This window comes from Patiria miniata, unplaced genomic scaffold, assembly GCF_015706575.1.
Source record: "Patiria miniata isolate m_02_andy unplaced genomic scaffold, ASM1570657v1 HiC_scaffold_6, whole genome shotgun sequence".
In the NCBI taxonomy this organism is placed as follows: domain Eukaryota; kingdom Metazoa; phylum Echinodermata; class Asteroidea; order Valvatida; family Asterinidae; genus Patiria; species Patiria miniata.
In genome coordinates, this window is record NW_024037073.1 from 17086926 (window position 1) to 17109181 (window position 22256).

At 40.3% G+C, this 22256-nt stretch overlaps 1 protein-coding gene across 4 annotated transcripts in view; it reads left to right on the forward strand.

Annotated features, from left to right (window-relative positions):
- The first annotated feature begins 2701 nt into the window (after positions 1 to 2701).
- The window catches only part of LOC119742446 (anoctamin-7-like), a 39351-nt gene continuing 19796 nt past the window's right edge, over positions 2702 to 22256 (forward strand). For 3 of the 4 annotated variants that reach the window (XM_038218373.1, XM_038218374.1, XM_038218371.1), the window contains exons 1-10: positions 2702 to 3080; positions 6965 to 7064; positions 8635 to 8794; positions 10857 to 10986; positions 14332 to 14370; positions 18585 to 18721; positions 19376 to 19544; positions 19684 to 19852; positions 20925 to 21015; positions 21750 to 21855. In XM_038218373.1, coding sequence (XP_038074301.1) covers positions 2940 to 3080; positions 6965 to 7064; positions 8635 to 8794; positions 10857 to 10986; positions 14332 to 14370; positions 18585 to 18721; positions 19376 to 19544; positions 19684 to 19852; positions 20925 to 21015; positions 21750 to 21855 — 1242 coding nt within the window. In that variant the 5' untranslated portion in view covers positions 2702 to 2939. The remainder of the gene's footprint in view (positions 3081 to 6964; positions 7065 to 8634; positions 8795 to 10856; positions 10987 to 14331; positions 14371 to 18584; positions 18722 to 19375; positions 19545 to 19683; positions 19853 to 20924; positions 21016 to 21749; positions 21856 to 22256) is intronic. The other variant, XM_038218372.1, reaches the window with a different exon arrangement.

The window sequence follows — 22256 nt, forward strand, 5'->3', positions numbered from 1 at the left end:
GTTAAACATAATGACAAATCACTACTCGAAAATTCTATTTAATACATCTTGTATTTCTGGAGTTGTTGCCCCCCAAACGAGTTTGGTGGTAGATAATTATCGAGACCACTATTTATGTGGCGCGCCCTCTGCTGAAAGAATATTAAAGTGCGAGACCAGCCGATGCTGCACTATTGAACAAAATGAACGACTCGTTTTCCGATGAATAACTCAAGAAATACAAGATGTATTAAACTGAAATTTCGTGCACTGATTTTCCACAATGTATGTCAGAGGTGTATTGAATATCATGAGAACCAGTGCAACAACAAAAATAATATGATCGTAACAATGTAATGTTTTACAGACATAATGTGATTAAAAGTACTGCGAGCGAGTAGCCCGCTTCAAGGGTTCTGCTTCAGGCTCTGTGGACGTGCGATCCCAGGCATAGTATCTGACCACAATTTTTTTGAGCAAAGATCATCATTACATCCTTTTCGAGTTGGAGTCATTGAATCAGCTATCATAAGCTATCAAATCATACTGTAGGCTACACTATTTATTCGGGGACGAAAAAAGTGGGTGAGGAGGACAAACCACATGTTTACCCCCCCCCCCCCACACACACTTTTTGGGGGACATATGCCCCCGCCCCCCCCCCCCCCCATACCGTACCGATTGACGCGCCCATGCCGAAGGCGTTCCCGTCCGCCCGCCCGCCCACAATGCTAGGGATCTGGATGCATTGTCCTGTAACTTAACTATGTTACAGGATATATATTTTTATATATATTTGGTTTTTTTTTGGGGGGGGGGGGATGGGGCCGTTTACCCCCCCCCCCCATCCCTCCCAGCATAGCAAAAGAGTGTTTTATTTTACGCTCTAAACTAAAATCTTATGCATGGCGGATCGGATCGTGGAGGTAGACTTCCATGGCCATGGGCGGATCTCCCCGCGACTTCTTCGACTTGAAATTGAGTGCTGACTATATAATAAAGAGCCTTCGATCTAAGCTTCGATAAGCCGTCTCGAGCAGCAACTTTTTGCGTCACGCTTCACTGACGTGATTGATTTATCTCACAGAGCTATTTAAAATTAATATAGCTCTATATGATTTATATTTGCTCAAAAAACTCAAAGTTAATGCGCCTATCAATTGTTTCCCCCACCCCTCCCCCGGGCTGCCCCACCCAAGACATGGGGATTGTCACTTTTGAAGTGACCGTGACAAAATCCCTACCCTTCGGGCAAAATACGTGGGGCGCACCTAGTGATTGCCTTTCCATGTATAGTTGCCAATGTTAACAATGTAATTTTAATGACCAAAATCACCTCCCTTGGGCATGAAAAACTGAAAAACTTGACCAAATCCCGACATCGGACCTGGGGCAGCGGGGGGGGGGGGAGGTTTTTTTTTGATAGGCGCATATTTCTGATTTGATATAATTTTTGTTTGCGCCATGAGCGTCATTTATGGCGGATAATGGCGCGGTATAAATTTCCGTTATTATTATTATTATTATTATAATAATTAAATATAAGCGCTTGTCAGTTTCTAGCTAGTTGTGTACATGTACAATCATAATGGGTTCTCGTAGATCGTGCAGCAACAATGCGTTACGCACAGTACGTGTACAAAACGAGCGCAGTACATGTACTACACTGCTGTAGTGTGTATCCGCTGGCGCCCTCCTAGCTGCACTTGTTGTGCCCATTCTTGAAAATCACGCATTCTCGAGAATGGGCATGCACATTCTCGAGAATGGGCGCGCATTCTTAAGAATGAGCGCCCATTCTTAAGAACGAGCACGCGTTCTTAAGAATGAGCGCTCATTCTTAAGATTGGGTGGGAATATCACGTGCACAATTTATGAATTTTGCCCAATCTTAACAAACATTGCACGACATAATTATGTTAAATGAATTGTATAGCGGTTAAAAGGGAAACAATTCATATAAAGAGGAAAGAAAATGTGCTATGCTTCTGTACTCGTATAACTACGATAATTTGAATCAAATTAAACCTGTTATTATTGCTTTTTTCTGCCCACTATGGGAAGTTTTGTAATAACGGAGGACTGGGAACTAGTCTGGGAAGTGCTTTGTTTAGGCTAGACAAGTTACAAGTCCCTGTATGTATCATATGCGTGCCACGAAAAAAAACGATGTCCAGAAGCTGCCAAAATTGCTCTTTTGACTAGATAGAATCCAGCTCTGCGACGTTATGGTGGGATGTGAACAATAAATTGGTGGCAATTTAAATGGGAAATAGCATTAGCACTATGGGATGTCGCAGTATTCATTCTCATTCTTCACATTCTTCATTCTTACGTCCCCCCCCCCCGCTTTTATTATCCCAAAAATCAGAATTCTTTGCACTAGTATTATTATGTCTCTTATATTTTCCCGGTCCCCCCCCCCCATATTAATACGCCTTTACTTATCATATCCACTCTACTTTTCAGCGCCTTGCGTTGCAACAGTATAATTATTGAGAATCAGTGAACGAGGATTCAGCTAGACTTGCCAAGCGCAGCCGGTGCTCGGCATCGACAAGACCGTTATCTTGTCGCGCATTCTCGAGAATGTGCGCTCAATCTGGAAGAGTTATTTTTTGCCAAGATTGAGCAAGGATCCAGTTGCACATTCTCAAGAATGTGCACGCCCATTCTCGAGAATGCGTGATTTTCAAGAATGGGCACAACACACTGATGATGCATTTATGCACATTCGCATTGTAATGTCAGGGCGAATTCTGCACACACAATTACAACAATACTACTTACTAGGCTCCATACTGCTACTACAATTCCTTGCACTGTGCACGCGCCCACTCTTTTCATATTGAAATAGCAATAGTTCAGCCGACTGGAAGTTCCTTTCTGGTGGAATTCTAAAAAGGATCTGTGTCGGCGGGGTCGAAGCTGAGGGTCGAAGGGGCCCAGGATTGCAAGGTATGTCGCTGATGAGGAATGGTCATGCAAGTACCAGCCGCGGTGGTGGCGACGAGGCAGGCCTAACCAACAACCCGGCCATCGCAATGGATAACTACGGCGCGACGGACGAAACTACAACCCTTGCTAATTCAGACTACCTGGTGAGTGAGTGTAGTTTGTCTAGTGTGTCCTGTTCCCGACTGTCGATGAACACATACCTCCACTATTGTTGCTGTGAAAAGTTTAGGGAGTGCCACAATTCATGACTTTGCAATCATGTGTAACATTGTGTATTACACTGTGTACTAAATAACTAATACGTGTACAAATCCAAAATGGTGCATAGACGTTTTACCAACATGGAAAAAGGAGGCCAAATATATTTGTGATCAGTCCACATTGGAAACACACTATTGCAGATTTCTACTGCCACTTTTTTTTGTACCAGTAACCATGTAACATCAATGATTGATGGTTATTCACAGCAAATATGCAGTATCCTACACATGATTTAGCCTACAAACAAACATGGCACTTGACTTGGCAGTAATGGCTCTCCTTTAAAATTAATATAACTTTTTTTTAAAGACCAATTTTCAAACTTAAAAGAGCCATGTTCAGTCCTGTTTGTAGGGCTAGCAGTAGTCCTATGTTGAAAATTAGTTACAGTCTCAATAAATTGTTCAACTTTATAGAAAAAAAATGTTGGTATGAATTTAAAAGACGTGTACAATACATTTTCTAACTTATTTTTCATTATCATTTTTAAGAGCATTGCCGCGTCGGGTGATGTAATTTCATTATTGGGTATTGCTCGTTAACCGATGTATTTAAGAGAAGAATTCCATACATGGACATCACTAATTTTCCCCTGCAGTGACCTATATCAGCCATCAGAAAGTGATATTGAATAATCATCCTAAAAAGTCAAATTTAGCAGAGAAAATATTGAAGAATTTACAGAGAAAACACTTAGAATTTTTCAGACCAGTCTCATAGGGTTTTGTGCACAGGGTGTCAAGTGATATTTTGTCCAGGTATGGAAGTCTTTCCGTATTGTATAAAAACTCAGGTGGGACTCGAACCCACAACCTCCTGCAGTTTTAACCCTAACCTCACCTAAAGCTACAAAATACTACTGAGTAGTATTAACCTGCAATACATTTCTTTCCATACAAGTGTGCACAACACATGTCGTATTTGGTCCTTAACCCCCCCCCCCCCCCCCCCCCAGCCCTAGGGTTAATAAGAGGTCGTTGCATGCTTAATTTCCATTAATTTTATTTGAAGTGTTTTGATTATTTTGAATGGTTGACACTTTTGTCTTGAATTGCAATGAATTTAATGTTTAAGCCATTTTGTTTGTTTTTTGGGGTGGTGTGCATGTGTGTGTTTTTTTGGGGAGGGGGTGGGGTTGTTAATCTAGTAGACTTTCTACCTACAATGTTAGCACTGGAAAGCACATCAAGAAATGACATTATGTAAATTTATGGAACTCGATATGAAATTGATAGGAAATTCAATATGAGGCTTTTCAAAGTGCGTGGGGGCACAAGCGTGTCGCATAATATTGGCCGTCACACATCACTAGGATCTAATTATGTTGGATAAATATTTATATAATACTGGATGGCTTTGAGGCATTGAGGGGGATACAAGAATATATTGCACGAGCTAAACATAACAATATTGTTTGACTCGTGCAATATTATTATAGCGTGTGCAGTATTAATTCAGCCTTATGGTACATGTATGTGGGACACAGACGCACTACACTATTCCGTGCTCCACTCGCGCTCGCAGGACAACACATTTATCTTCAAGCAAACTTGAAGCATAGTAGAGTTGGAACTACATGTACTAAGCCTGCTTTCAATACACGAACCTTTTAGCAGTTTAGTGCATGCAGCTGGAATGTCTCTCGCATCTTGGAATAGCCCAATGTTATTTGCCATGGATTGACCAATCAGGATCGAGGATCCAAGTTTGCTTGAAGATAAATTCTTGTATCCCCTGAAAAAGCCATCCAATATTATTTTTTATCAGGCTGACTTGATCTGCAAGATATAAATTTCAACACAACCGTCTTTATTCCTCAAATTTTGTTAAATATTCTTCGCTCATTACCAAAGTAATGATTTTGCACTGGTTGAAGCTGCTATTGTGGTTGTTGACGACAGTGCACGAACAAAAATGTTCTCAGTATCATTATTTTACATGTATTTTGAAGCTGTAAACAAATGAACAGAAACAAAAAGTAGCAAGTACGGACTTTGCTAGAGCTGTACAGTGACATAAATTATTGAGAAACAAATTCCTGTAACCAATCATACGTTTGCATTGCACCATTTGTATTTAAAAAAAAATCATTTTATTGACTGCGGCATCCTCTTAGTCACTGATGTAATCCTAACAATGCTTCACACATGTGTGTAGAGCCACTTTAAAATTAATCAATATAAGACCTTGAGTTAAATATGTTCACTGTCCGTTCTACAGGCACAACTGTGCATGTAGTCTCACTAGTGCTGCAGTAGTTAAACAATAACTGTTTTATATCTGTCCTTCTCTATTGTAATACATTACAATAGAGAAGGATACCAGTGCATGTACTGACTGTATTGTAAGGATATTACTCTGCAGTACTGAACGTTATGCATAATCAGGTCACAATTTTTGTGTTTACTGAAAACACTGAAAACCATATGTTATAGGCCTACTGTATGTACGGTTAAAAACTGCGTAAAAAAATTATGTACAATGAATTTATGAGTGCAATTTCATGAGGTGACAGATGGATGTTCCATTCCACGAGGTGAAGCCAGTGGAATGGAACATTCCATCTGTCACGGGATGAACTATTCTTTCCATTGCATGAAATGTGAAACGTTCATTATTTGTTTTATACAGCGCCTGAATGAATTCTTGTCATCTGGTCAGAGCCACCAATCGTGTGGCTGTTGCAATGGAACTTCTGTTTACTGTGGAATAGAACTTCAACAGAGTGTGCCAAAAAAGTGTGACACTCAGAAAACAAGTACATTGTAATTAGATCTGCTTAAAATGTTTTTTTCTTCAATGAAATTATTGTATTACAGCCTGACTATTTCTCAACCCACTCCTTTTTACCCCATTCCATTTGGGTCCCTAGACCCAGAAATACAATCAATTAAAGTGAAAGGGTATAAATTTTACTTGGGCCACTTTCAGGTCTGTGATGCCTGTTCAATGCCTATTCAGTGCTTGTCACCAACTTCAATGCTTATTCAATGCCTAACCCAGATTTAGCTTGTCCTGGTGAGAGTGACCCCAGTAAAATTTACTCCCTTTCATTTACATGTATTTGTGGATCTAAGGACCCAAATGGAATGGGATAGAAAATGGATTGAGAAATAGTCAGACTTCAATGTAAGAGTTTCATTGAAAAAAAACCCAACAATTTAAAACAGTTTTAAATATTTGTTTTCTGAATGTTGCACTTTTTTTGGCACACTGTTTTCTTGCGGTGTGGTCGGGCGGTGGGGTGGAACAAATAATTCAATGACATTTGATCAACGACCCGCCAATCAGATGACGGGGATTTATTCAGGCGTTGCATAAATGCACTTGTGCATTTTATACATTGTCCAGTTAAATTTAAAAAAAATGGAATCCAGTTAGGCCAAAATAATTGTGCAATTTACGATATTGCCCTTGAGAAATTACCCAGGTAGGTTTATTGGAAGATTTTTAAAGGTATTTTTGTTTATGTTACAATGTAGGTGGTCATTGTTAACTTACTTCAATGTTCAATTAAGTTTTCTGTTTAATTAACCTGTTTGATTGTTTACTTAACCAATAATGTATTAAGAAAACTGGCACAGAGAAGACTTTTAATTTTCAGAATATTGTTTATTTTTGATGTAAATTTTCAGAATATTGTTTATTTTTGATGTTTTGGTAAAATCTGGAGGTAAAAAGTTTGAGGTCAGCAAATTCATTGCTGCAACTCCAAGCTTCTTTTCGCCCCTAACATCTGATTTGGTTTGTGTGTTTTGTCAATTAGGATGGCGATGAGGAAGAGGAAGGTACACCTATTGAGTTCAGCGTCCGAAGATCAAATGACGACCCAGGAACATTCTTCAATGATGGCAAGAGAAAAATTGGTGAGTCGATGTATGTCCAAAGTTTGATTGCCAAGTACCGTAAGTACTTTATAATAAGTACACACAACAGTAGGGCTGTGCATCGGAACCGGGTACCCGAGTACCCGACCATTAACCCCCTAACTCCCTAGGCCTTTTTGATAGGGTGTAGCCTCAATCCTGCAAAATCCTCCAATTGACCTCATGAAAAAATAGCATATAGCCTGAATCCTGCCAAATCCTGCGACAGTGACTGTCAATACGTTGAGGCTTGGCCAGTGACATCCTGGAGCAGTATGGAGGATTTCAAGCATAATCCAGGCCTATATTTATGCACGGCTGAGCAAAAATAACACAAGGACCGGCCCAAGACCTTGACAAAGTGCATCCTACGAAATCAGTAACGCACTTTTGCCATGTAACCTCAATCCTCCAAATTCCTCTACTTTGGCAAAGAGGATTTTGAAGGATTCAAGGCGGTTAGGGTTAATGTCAGGAACCGGTTCCAGATTATGGGATCGGGTACCCGTAACCAGCTTTGCAAATTACTTAGTAACTTCTCAGTCATTGAAAAAGAAAGGTTTCGAAAATCAGTAGGAAAATTTCCAAAATGAAAAATAGGATACATGCTTGCGAAAGTTGCAGTTTTCACCACATAGCTCAAAAACTCATTGTAAACATTCTATCTAGGCGTATTGCTTCACCGATGTGCCAGTATTATCGTGCGAACATTTATGACCAATCTGAACAGCAACTTCCCAGATTTGAATTTGGGCTTGGGTTTCTTTAACCCTAACGTACCTGAATCCATCAAAATCCACACACCTGTTTCAGGGGATTTCGGCGGATTCAGGATACCTCTATATTGCAAAAACTGGGGGATTTTGATGGATTCAGGATTGTAAGCCTAGCGGAACTGCAGGATTTTGATGGGTTCAGGATACCTCCATATTGAGCAGTTGGTGGACTTTGATTGATTCAGGATCTCAACAGATTTACTCCCGGCTAACTGGTGGATTCTGATGGACTCGCTGTCAACCAATATTTTTTTGCATGGCAAAATTGATAGATTTTGGCGGATTCAGGATACTTTCTAGTAAAGTGTCTGAAAGCACAAGTCTACACATCTAACAAAAACAAACAATCGGTGACTTTAATTTGTTAGATGCCATTTCCCCCTTTTCCTATTAAATCTGACAACAAACACAAGAAATTGTGAACCAAATTTGTATTTACACAATGTACGACCTTTATTTTCCAGGTGTGATTGATAAGGCAAACTACCTGCCTAACAAAAAATTCAATAACGGTTTTAAAATTGTTTTTAATGGGGCTCGTAGTTCAACTTGTAATCACGTTTGTCTTCATTTGACTTTGTCTTTTGTGGTAATCAATTTGTAAAATTTACCCATGTCACATATTGGACCCTAAATTTGAAGTGTGACCCACGACTCTTAACTCAACGACATCATGTCATGTCATGCTCAACATAGGAGCATAGGTTTGTGAAATTATATAAGCTGCTTTGAATTTGAAAAATTTGAAGGTTTGCTCAACAAGTTATATACGTTTTCATGGTTTTGGTCCATAGATTTTGTGATAGTTCACGAGGAGGAGAAACTGACAGAGAAGCAGAAACAGAAGAAGGCGAGGGAGGAGCAGGAACGCATAGAGAAGAATCTACCTGCGGAGGAGGATGAGGAGGCTCAGCAGGTGATGTGGCGCAACAAATTCCTGGAGAATCTGAGAAGGTAGGCACAACACTTTGGGATTGGATGACAGGTTGATTTGATCGCCATTTCTTCAAACCAATGTAGGCGAGTCCATCACAAGTCCTCACAAGTCCATCACAAGAAGCTCATCACAAGTCCGTCAAAGTCCCTAAAAGTCCATCACCAGTCCTCACAAGTCCGTCACAAGTCCTCACAAATCCATGTCGAGTCTTCACACGTCCAACAAAAGTCCCCACAAGTCCATCACAAGTCCTCACAATTCCATCACAAGTCCCTACAAGACCGTCACAAGTCCCTACAAGTCCATCACAAGTCCCCTCAAGTTTCATCACAAGTCCTATCACAAGTCCATCACAAGTCCCACAAGTCCATCACAAGTCCCCACAAGTCCATCACCGTAAGTCCTCACAAGTCCATCACAAGTCCATCACAAGTCCTCACAAGTCCTCACAATTCCATCACAAGTCCTCACAAGTCCTCACAATTCCATCACAAGTCCCTACAAGACCGTCACAACTCCTCACAAGTCCATCACAAGTCCCTACAAGTCCATCACAAGTTCCTACGAGTCCATCACAAGTCTCCACAAGTCCTCACAAGTCCATCACAAGTCCCTACAAGTCCATTACAAGTCCCTACAAGTCCATCACAAGTCCCCACAAGTCCATCACAAGTCCCTACAAGTCCATCACAAGTCCCTACTAGTCCATCACAACTCCTCACAAGTCCATCACAAGTCCCTACAAGTCCATCACAAGTCCCTATGAGTCCATCACAAGTCTCCACAAGTCCTCACAAGTCCATCACAAGTCCCTACAAGTCCATTACAAGTCTCCACAAGTCCCCACAAGTTTCATGACAAGTCCTCGCAAGTCCTCACATGTCCTCACAAATCCTCAATAGTCCTCACAAATCACCCGGAATATCACATCAGTTTACGAGATCATATGTTAATGCCACATGCAGAGTTTCAAATTCACTAAATGCACCTAAATGCAGTTGGATTTTGAAGGGTTTGGGGTTAACCCTAACCACCCCAAACCATTCAAAATCCAACTGCATGTTTTGTTGGAATATGTGGGAATGAGTACTGATGATGCACCAGTAAATGCTTTACATGGGGTTAGGCAGGCATACCACCATAATTAGAGTCCAACAGTTTAAGTGTAGAGTTAACCATACATGGTGTTGGATTTTGCAAGAGTGAGGAAGGTTCCAAGTAAATCACTCAAGGTGTAAGGGTTTTAATCATGTTCAACATTTAATTTAAATTGTTTTCTTCAGTTTTTAGAACAACTGCAAATATTGGACATCCAGTTAATAGAAATTCATATGTGTCTTTGAAGAGGAACAATTTTTTTGTGATATTTGTCTTGGAAAATCTGTGACTTGTCAAGGCTTACATGAGTATTTCTCCAATGAGAATATGTTCATTGTACCAAATTATTTCATTTAGGATGGACCGCGAAAATCAGTTTTAAAGCTACAGTCCAACATTTGCAGCTATCCAAAAAATAACTGACATACATGTACATGTAATTATTGTGGAAAACATACTTGGTCGAAAGATAGTAATGAGACTAACCTGCCTATAAAATTATTCTTTTTGGCAAGCTGTCATTTGAAGAAATCAACGAAAGAAGGCGTTTCCAACGGTGCGTCTTTTAAGACGCACTGTTAGAAATTTCCATTAGTATTTTGTTTTTATTTGGCGAAGCATGCGCAAGCGTTGACACGACGCACACGTGCCCGCATGTTGCTATAATTCGTCGGATCAGTGCGACATCGCGAAGCTGCAATTGGCTCAGTGAGAACGTGTCTCAGATGCTGAATTCAGGCCCAATTCAAAACATGATTCAGCAACTTCTGATTTGAAATCGAGATCCTAGAATGCTGCTTTTCTCGAAATATACAGCTGAAGTTGAGCTGAAATTTCATCAGGTTACCGGTAGTTGTTCGGCACCCTTCTTCAGAGTTTGAGCATGTTTGTTGCTTCGAAAGAACAAAATGCACAAATTGCAAATGATGGACTTTACCTTTAACTAATCACTACTTTACCGTATTTTAATATGTTTTGCAGATACGGTGTAGAGATTGAGTTGGATATAGCAGAAGGCGACAAGAAGACAATAACGTACTACAAGCTGCATGCTCCGTGGAGTGTGCTGGAGTTCTTTGCCGAAGAACTGAACTTCAGGGCTCCGTTACAGGTACATAACGTACAATAAGCCTCTGTGCTAATGACGTCACACTTTGTTTACGTGTGTGCTTTCCTATGGCGCTCAGTGGACCGTGGGCCCCCACTGGCTCCATAGGAAAGTGCACATGTAAACAAAGTGTGACGTCATCAGTACAGATGCTTATTGTTGTACTAAGTACACGGTAAGAAAGACGGGCCTAAAATCTAAAGAAGACGTTGTTGTGAGGCATTTTGGAAGGACACAAAACTTTGTGCTTGCTTTTTAATTCCTTCAACTTTAAATTTGATAGTTTGTGATTAAAGGGGTATTACGTCCTGAAATCTCAAACAAATGTATGTTTTGGATTGATTGCTTATGCTATTTCAAAAGTCTGGTTGTAAGGAAACTAACCTAATGTCTTACCGTTTCTGAGGGGAAAAAAACCCCAAAACCCTGGCTGTTTACATCGGACACGGCGGACATTTTGTGGCATACGCATATCCAGCTGTGTCCATTCAATGTAAAGTACACATTGTTTGTGTGTCACATAATACACACAGCACCAATACACAAATGTTGTTTCTGGCACGTCAACAGAATGCGATGCACTTGTGCAACATGTGCGGCACGATTCGCAACTAGCACTCAACAGCTCAATTTTTGGGAGTCAAAAGTTTGACTTCATGGTTGTTGATGTTGCATGGTTCTCGCAAGAATAACACAAAAACGCCCTGTTTTAAAGGATGGTTGTGTGGACTTTCATCTTAATTCTAAATGCTCTTTCCAATTGACATCGTTTCGTTTTAAAGGTACATGTACAAGTATTTTCTAGCCCAATTGGGTGCATTCCAGGACGCAATGCCCCTTTAAAGGCAATGTAAATCATTGGCTTTTGCTGTAATTTTCAGAAAATAACTATTGGAGGGGTTAGTATAATAGATCAAATATTGTTACACTGACATGTTTGAAGTTTTGTGTTCGGAAATGCTGGAAAAACCAAGAAAAACAAAAATGTTCAAGTAGTCTGGTTCCCTGACTCCACTCAAAATAAAATGATCGATTTATAGATGCCGGAAAATTGTAAGGTAAGGGAACCAGTCTAGCTGGCACACACCCGTTCATGAACATGTAATCAATAGCAAACAAAATTTGAAATGAAAAAAAATTGCTAAATTGGGACGAGAAGTTGAAAAATAGTTAGGTTTTCCAACGGTGGTCGGCCGACCACCATCCTGACCATTGGAAATTTATACAAAAATACCACTTTTCTCGAAAATGACTTCCCACCAGGTGCCATAATTTTACAGGATGCTTTAGACTGTCATTTGCCAACATCCTAGTGAGGTATTTTGTAAAAATTTGGTAGTTTTGTTTTTCGATGTTTGCAAATGTTGTATATTCCCTTTAATGCCCCTTTAATGTAATGTGTTTCCCATCTGTAAAATTAAGGACAATATAAATGACAATCCACTGCCATTAATATGCCAATCAGGCTTTAATTACATCCATACACATATGGTTATGCTGAAAGGAGAGGTTGGCATCTCTCTAATATCAATAGAATAACAAACACATTGAATAGGCCTATTGAGGCCTGTTTACTATATTGCTCAAAATTTCCACGTCATGCATGATGACGTGCAGTATGTACATGTACATGTACACGTACATTATGATGATGTATGTATGTATTTATACAGCATGTACCGGTACATGACTAATAAATGAGTGCATGTATCCCTCACAAAATCATTGAAGTAAAAGCCAACGCCAGCTGCCAAAACTGCTACTTGTTATAACACGCATCATACACTGTATTTGTGCAGTAAACTATTTCGAAGACCAGTTTACATGTTAATTGGATCTTGTTTTCATTATGTCGTGTTTACATGTCTGGTCTACACTAATTGCCAAACTTTGAAAATTAGTTTTGCAACATGCAACCCGGCATAATAGTGGTTAACAAATGCCATTGTTGTTTGCATGCATTCTTTCAAGTTAATGATTGTGAAAAAAAAACACAGTTTAAATCAACCAATTTCTTAATATTTTCCTTTAGGCTACGGTAAATAATTTCAAGAAAACTTTCCTTAAATAAAACACCTTAACATTAAGAACTCTTAAGTATTATTTCCTTAGAAAACGTGGAAACATATAGTCAGTTGGTGAAAATTAAAGTTGCAATTGCATGTAAACATGGAAATGCACTTGTTTTCCCTCGCTATTGTTTACTAACAAATCTTAAAAAGCAGTTCCACAAAATGAAAAGTTCACCCCCAGCATACATGTATACATGTATTCCCCCAATGTACGTATAATTCACACGTACCCCGGTACATGTACACATGTAGAACCGAATGTATTCAAACCGACGCGGGTGGGACATGTGTGGATTTGGGAGTTTTTTTAATGTATTCTATTTTGTGTGTTTCGGGGCACGCGCAGAGCTACATGTATGCAGATTCCAAAATACAAAATGTAGTTAAAGGCATGTATATAGTCCTCATTTGCTTTTCATGAATTTTGTTCATTTCAAATAATAACACCACTCCAAATCCAAAGAAACAGGATCAAAACCTAACCTGTTGAAGTTTCAGCTAAGTGGATATTACACTTTTCAAGAAAACAGTAAAAAAGAAACATGTACACAACCCTTTGATCACGAAGCATGATTTCATCAATAGTACTTTTTTTCTGAAAATCAGTCACATGTATGAACTTTTCTTGATTTATTTTATATGACAGCAAGCAAGACAGAATAATGTTTAGTACTACCAGTATGATCTTTAAGTTCAAGTAAGCATTTGGATAACAATACGGTGGGTTACTGTTGTGATAAGTGCAAATGATCCTACGGTATAGGGGCCTATGCCATCCTAACCCCCTGTAGTTCCTCAGGACCCTGCTAGATCCAACAGAGTCTAACCGGAGTTTCCTGCTCAATCCACTGTGCCTCATTTTCAGTTGTCTGCTGAATCCAACGGAGTCGAACTTGGCATTATAATGCGGTTCAGTTGCCTGCTGAATCCAACATTTTGCATGAGGAATGTACACAAGGGGTTTACTGCTCAATCCAACAGGCTCCATCGGGGATGTGACATAGTTGGATCCTGTTGGATTCAGCAGGGTTAGAGTAGAAGTTACGGTAGGTAGAGACGTGTACATGTATGGTCAATGGACCGATGCTACATGTACATGTACAGTGATCATAATTTATGAAAATCGAACTTTTTAATGTACATGGAGAGTGATCGTAGCTGTGCTGTTTCAAGCCTCCTAAGATTCTGGTATTTCCACGGCTTGTTTACAATCCTACCCTTTACCAGACTGCACTATAAAACAAAATTCCTTCATTTTTATCCTTCCTTGAACCAGATCTACTCAGGATTAGCGAGTGATGTACCCGGACTGGACGTAAGATGATGCCTGGTCACATACTGACTTTAACCTGGGTTATATTTTAAGAAACTGAGAAAGGAGGGTTTCTTTTCTTTGAGTTTTCGAGTTTCGAGTTAAGTTTTCGAGTTTCGAGTTAAGTTTTCGAGTTTCGAGTTGACTTTTCGAGTTTTGAGTTAACTTTTTGAGTTTCGAGTCGAATTTTCGAGTTTCGGTTTCAAGTTGACGTTTCGAGTTTCGAGTTAACTTTTCGAGTTTCAAGTAAAATTTTTGAGTTTCGAGTTGGATTTTTGAGTTTCGAGTTGACTTTTGAAGTTTCAAGTTGTATTAGTTAAGTTTTTGAGTTTCGAGTTAAGTTTTTGAGTTTCAAGTTGACTTTTCAAGTTTTGACTCAACTCGAAAACTTAACTCAAAACTCGAAAAGTCCACTCGAAACTTGAAACTCGAAGAAAAGTAACACTCCTGAGAAAGGCACTTCAGTTTCTACGGGCATCTTGCATTCCACAAAGTTTCATTGATAACCAAAATGCTTACAAAATTCTGTGCAGGGACTTTTCAACGGAGTGACGGTTGTGGGCTTACTGTAGACACCATTATACCCCTTTCCATTCTTATTCTCAGCCTGTGATACCACTGTACCACTTCCTTTTGTGTGTGTCTGTTTTCACTTTTTTATGCCTGATAGACTCTTTTTGAAGGTCTTGCATGCAAGGGAATGAATGTCTTGTACACGTATCCTGTATGTGTGCCACACTATCGTTTGAGAATACGAGGTACACGTCAATTGTGCACACTTTCTGAGTAAGTCTTGGAAAGCCGTGTGTGTGCTTCTTTACTTTTTTATGCCTGATAGACTCTTTTTAAAGGTCTTGCATGCAAGGGAATAAATGTCTTGTACACGTATCATGTGTAGCACACTATCGTTTGAGAATACGAGGTACACGTCAATTGTGCACACTTTCTGAGTACATGTACCCAAGTCTTGGAAAGCCCAGGCCTGACTATTCCTTTTAAAATTCCTGTCTCAGGCGTTCAACATTTTTTCGCGGATAGGCCCTATCAGCTGATTTCCTCTTTTTATTTCAGACTTGTGCCTTGTCAGAATTGAAAACCTCTGTGTGAATTAAGTCTTTCAAAGCTTTAATTTTTCTTTTCTTGTTGCTGTTGTTCTTGTTGTTTGCATGCCTGCTGTATTAATTATCATCGAATCTTGTTACACATGTACATTTTGTGAATGTAGGCTGCAGGCCAAGTTAATGAAATAGTTTATTCTGTTATTACCGGTAGTCTTCTTTAAAGATATAGTCCATCATTTGTAATTTGTGCATTTTGTTCGTTTGAAGCAACAAAAGTGTTCAAAATCTAATGAAAGATACTGAACAACTAACCTGATCATGGTTTCAACTCAGCTTCAGCTGTATATTCAGAGAAAAACAGCATTCTATGATCTCAATTTCAAATCAAAAGTTGCTGAATCATGTTTTGAATTGTTTTGATTTGCAGCTATACGCAATGTTACGCACTGATCCGACAAATTATAGCAACCGCGCGCGCCTGTGCGTCGTGCCAATGCTTGCGCGCGCTGCGCTGAATAACAAAACGAACTACTAATTTAAATTTTCCTACGGTGCGTCTTAAGATGCACCGTTGGAAAGGCCTTCTTTCGTTGATTACTTCAAAATGATAGCTTGCCAGAAAGATTAATTTCACAGGGAGTTTAGTCCACTTAATATCTTTCAACCAAGTATGTTTTTCAACAATAATACGCCAGTTTCTTTTTCGGATGGCTGCAAATGATGGACTATAGCTTTAATGGCTTGCAGATCTACATGTATATGTACCGTACCCTCTTTTACCGTACAACGATACATCTACACACGTACTCCCAGTGCATTCTTTTTTCAGATTCTACTGCATTGTGACTGCTGCCTGTGAATGTCAAGCCTGAAAAAAACCCCATAATTCCTGTGTACATACTGTGTATATTGCCTGTACGTACCGGGGCCATACCGGTACTTTGTACATCACAATGCAGTATTTATTTCTTACGAGCAGTCATCAATAATGCAAGTTGTGCATGCTTTCAATGCATTATTGTTGGCCCCATTGTCGATTGTGCAGCTTATAATGCTTGTTTGCCCTTTATTGTTGGTTTGGCAATGGCGTGTAAGCCTTGCATTCCCATCAACATTTTAAAATTCATTGTGTGTAAAGCTGCAAAGCTAACACAATTTCTACAAGCCCACATGATTTTTATCCCATAATTGGTATATATGTACACATTAAAATACATATTGCTGCTTGGAATTGTACATGATCATGTGATATACATGTACTGTACAATGGAGTCATAAGGTCAAATTTTAAGGTTACCGTACCTCAGTAAGAATAGAAACATTGTTTGGGGATGAACGGTATTTTAAATTTCTGAATATTTTCCCCCAAACCAGTCATATAGGTTGGTGTACATGTATTTGGAGTAAAAATATGAAAGATCTAGGTTAAAAAATTTGAAAGATTTGGGTCAAAATTTGAAAGATCTGGGTCAAAATTTGAAAGATCTGGGTCAAAATTTGAAAGATCTGGGTCAAAAATATGAAAGATCTGGGTCGAAAATACTAAAAAATCCGGGTCACAAATTTGACAGATCAGGGTCAAAAATATGTAAAAAAAAAAAATTGTAAAAAAGACCAAGGCAGAGCTAAATGCGTAGTAACCTTGATCCTTATTGGACTGAGACTACACAGCTTTAAATACATGTTGTAAGTGTCAATAAACCTGGGATGTAACAAAATGCCTCAATTTATTCGACCTGGATAACATTTATCAAATTTGTTGTTGGCTTTGATGCGTTACATCTGAAACTATAACATTTTATTGAAGTTGCAATCTTAACGTGATTCAAGGCATTTTCTGGATGTGGTGAGTTAAAAAAAAAATTAGGGAAGGCCTTTGGGAAGGCGTGGTGTGCAGGACTTTAGGACCATTAGCACTTGAAATGCAGGCCTCCCTGGTTGGCCTCATGTGCCATGCTAAGGCCTTTGTGGTATATAGGCCTACATTTGTAATGCATGAACAGGCCTTTACATGGTGGGCCTTGTGCATGGGCTAGACTATGGGTCGGTCTGAGGGGAAATTCTGGTGAAGGTCTTTTTTAGGGAAGGCCTCCATGGTACCGGTACAAGTACATGTACCGGTAGGCAGCAGGAGTTCCAAGGGATGGTAACAACGCATCATGGTTATAGTCCCTATAGACCTTTAGGTCTTGTGGGCATGAGGTTTGGTTGGAAGTCTTCAAAGGTACATGTACATGCAGTGGCGCACCCAAGGGGGCAGGGGGGGGAGGGGGATTGGGGGGCTTGAACCCCCCCCCCCCCCGAGGTTGCCAAGTTTTTTAAATTCCCACAATTTTCCCTTGGTGATATGTATGTGGCCTATTTTTGAGTAGTATAATAGGGGTGTAAGTGGCGCCACCAACGTAAAATACTGTCTCCACCCCCCCCCAAAAAAAATTTCTGCGGCCAAATTTTTTGGCAACATTTGGTAAAAAATTTAAATTCTAAAAAAAACAAAAAAAAACCTGTGAGCCCCCCCAAAGCCAAATCCTAGGTATGCCACTGTGTACATGTAGCTTGTAAGTCACTTGGTCAGGCCATGTATTTTTTTTTTTGCAGCATACATCGTATTTGAACCAATCACATCACGCATCCTAACATGAATATTTATCACTCTGTGTGGATAGAAGACTCTTAGGTTCTCGTAGTGTTTTCCCTTCAATTAATCAACCAACAACGATATTTGATGAAAATGGCATGGGTTCGAGCCGCAGATCTTGCGATCCATAGTTGATTCCGCTATCCACTAGGCCACTCTGGCAGCTCGACAAAAACCGTATTTTGAAATGCTTTTTTGTATGACTGAGTGATAGTAATGGTGTGACGTCATTGTTATATTCTTATGAATAAACATCAAACTAGCTGAATAATCATGATCGAATGTCGATGTGTGCTGCAGATAAACACACTGCGGTCAGGCCACAAGCATGACGATAAACCTCACGACACATGCAAGCTGCAAGGCTTCACGTGATGCATGCAGGCACTCACTGGTAACCGGAACTCACTGTGTTGAGCCTCCTCTGTCGGGCACGTCGGGGTCATCAGGCAACCACAATCCGCCTCGTACTTTATTTAAATTATTCAATTGAGTTGCGTTTGAATCTCTGCCACCAGGCCCATACCAACCCCAGCTCCAACTGGTCAGCCCGGATGTTGAAGAAGCTTCACATTCCCAACATCATGGCCAACAATGTGCCCAACAAGCCACTGGACTTCTTCACCTGCTCCTTCAAGAGATCCAAGATAAGGAAGTATGAAATTCTGAAATGTTATCAGTGTTTTGAAATGAACGATTTGTGACAATTGTTTTTGTGGTAATGCTAAATTTGTTTAAATATTAACTAAAATCTCTATATAAATTCTTGATATTTTTTGCAAAGTTTTGATTTTATGTTTGGGACTCAAGTCTTATTAGCCATCGCTTGAGTCGAGTTGAGTCTTCTGATGAGCGATTTGAGTCGAGTCGAGTCATGTGCTTGCAGTGACTCGAGTCGAGTCATTTTCTTATTAGGGACTCTAGTTGAGTCGGGTCACCAAAAATTGTGACTCGAGTCGAGTCATTGACTTAAGTCTTTACGACTCTGGGTCATACAATGTACCGTGTAATGTATGTACCGGTATGTACTTGTTCTACATGTACATAACCCCCGAAGACAGACACACAAAGGAAGAACATCAGATCCTTTCAGTCCTCGGGAGTTGGGTCTTTTGTTCAAAACAGTCCTCTGTGGTAGGTTTGTGTGCTTACAAAATGTAGTCTATGGGAGAGTGTTATATTACAGGGACAAAGGAAAACAAAAGGCATTGTCCTCGGGAGTATAGTAAAACATGAGTACATGTCCAGGCAGTGAATCACGGCTAGAATCTTGGTGGGCCATCACGATCTCGAAATTTCACCTCCGTAGGTTCCTGGGCAGTGACAATAAGGACACTTTCTTCACCAACACGGAGCGCACCCGAGTGGTGAACGAGATTCTTCAGAGCTGTACGTACGGCAAGCGGCGGCGTGCCGAGATCGGCATCGACCGACTGCTGGAGGAGGACGTCTTCCAGGCTGCATATCCTCTCCATGATGTAAGCGGTTTTTATTTGTTTTTCAAATGAACCACAAATGTAAACTGACTAGGTCAGTGTTGTTTAGTATACTTTCTATGCTCGGTGTTTTAGCCTAGACAATTTTCAGACATATTGACGTTAATGATTCCATTTTCAGGGCACTGAGGAAATGCCCAAAGGCAACTTGGTGAGCAAGGAAGACTTGAACAAGCGGCAGATTCTCAATAAATACTGGGCCCGCTGGGGCTGCTGGTACAAGTACCAACCGCTGGATCACATCAGGGAATACTTTGGAGAGAAGATCGGTATCTATTTTGCCTGGCTCGGTAAGTCAGTTGCTTAACCCTAACCTTCCCAAATCCTTCAAAATCCTCTCTGCAGAGGTGTAGGATTTACCACGACAAAACAGTCAATACACAGTCCAGTTTCAAAAATTATTCAACAAGTTCATCGCAGTCGAGTTACTTTCTCATGGGGGGAGACTACATCGACCGCCTTGCGCCTAAGCTGCCTCAATGCCACTTCAATGTCGCACAATTCACGCTCGCACAGCGCCCGAGTTGCGTCATTACGGCGCCCTGGCAAGAGCGCAGAGGTGTTGCGATTGTTTTGAGCATGTTCAAAGACCTTTGCGCTCATCGAAGACCGTTAAGACCCTCTGGCGCCCATCTGGCGACCTATGTAGTCGTCGCTGCGATCTAGTAGTTGTTGTTGCGCCCCAGCTATTTTTCAAGGACGCAGTGAGAGTGCATATAAGATCGCAGACAGTGTGACAGGGCCTTACGGCTGCACCTTGTGTTGTACATGCTTGGCCATGCATAAATTTAGGCGTAGATTATACTTGAAATCATCCGCACTGCTTCTGGATATCATCCGCACTGCCTCAGCAAATTAACAGTAATTGGCGGAGGATTTTGCAGGATTAAGGCAGTGGTCCCCCCTGCCATGAACAAATGCTCAAAAAAAGAACGGAGGATTTTGAAGGATTGAGGATGCATCCTAGCAAAAAGACCAAGGGGGGGGGGAGGGGGTACGGTTATAATGATTTAAGTTATCACGATAAGTGCCATGATAGGACAGGATGGATACGTTGGGGTCATTCTATAAATTTAGTGTCCAAAATGTGACACTTTCCCTGTCCCTGTTAATACTGTAAAAATTGGACCCTAAATTTATAGAATTACTCATTTGCAAAGTAAAAAAACACCTGATGTATTCCGCTTTGGGTTTTAAAACTTCTGCAGGTAATTGAGTTGTCCAATATATTTCAAAGTTTAGTTAGCTCCATACATGTAAGTATACATGGGTGTTGTACAAAATAGACAGTGATTGTTAAAAGAAGAGTGATCCATTTTGAACAATTTGCATTTGTTTTTTTTGTTTTTTTACTTTTACCAGGTTTCTACACAGGATGGCTGTTGCCTGCATCGGTGGTAGGCGTGCTGGTCTTCCTCTACGGAATTATAACCGTCAGCTTTAATGTTCCTGCGTAAGTTGAATTTTGTCTGAAATTTAAGTATTTATCCCATCTGTTATTTATCTTTATGCTTCTCCAATCTTTTGGAGCCTTGGGCCTCTGTGCAGTTTGCAGCTGGATATATAATAGGCTTGGACTATATTTCCAAAAATAACGAATAGTGACAATATTTTTTATATGGAGCAATACTGAATGATGTCGAAATACCGATGACCTCGGTATAGAATTTCACTACCGTGATTTCCCTTTTACATGTAAATGTGTCCAGATGTGTGTAAAAGCCCTTAAAAATGGTGACAGAATTAGAAACAACTTGGCCAGATCTGCACTGTATGGATAATTGTATAAATTCCTTGTGGTCACGGTATCTAGATTGAAGGTGAAACTGTGCTAACTACTCATCCAGCAGGCTCTCTGCAGTTCTGCCCATGCTGCCTGTTTGCGGTTTCCCTATCACCATGTGTCTTATTGTATTTTAGTGACATAATACCCCACTCAGAAAAGTACCTGATAATACCGAATGCCGCAATATTTTTGTGACAGTATACCGAGCACTCTCAAAATATAATACCGCCCAAGCCTAAATCATAATTGAAATATTTCACACGATCTGCGGTCCTCCGCTTTGCCCAAAATTTTCTTTCGGTGTGTACATTTTGAATTAACGTGATGTAACAGACATCAAGATTGCCGCCAAGAAAGTTGGGATTACAATAAGAAAACAAAAACCTTTTCTTGCACTACAGAAAGGAACTATGTGACAGTGGTGACGAATTCAAGATGTGTCCGCTGTGTGACGAGGAAATTGGCTGCACGTACTGGAACCTGTCTTCTACATGCATGCAAGCAGAGGTAGAAAACATGCTGTTTATAATTGTGGGCACATGTGGTCTTGCGGTAAGGCACAGGATTCATGATCGTGAGATTGTGGGTTCGAGCCCCGCGGTGGCTATGCATGTTGTGCCCTTGAGTGAGGCGCTTTACCTCAATTACTCCTCTCAACCCAGGTGTTGAAAGGGTACCGGCATTATTCAATGCTGGGAAGGTAACAGACTCGCTGTGGAGGAGGTGTGGCGATCCCCCCACTGCAGCATTTCATGGACTAGAGTCTGGCCCAATCGCTCCGAAAGAGAGATGGGCACTCCTTTCCTGTGAACACAAGTTAGTCCCCCCTTTAAAGTCAGTATTCACAGCAATATGCAAAATCCTTTAAACCCATCTTATGAATATGTTTAGAATGAATGATTTTGGAG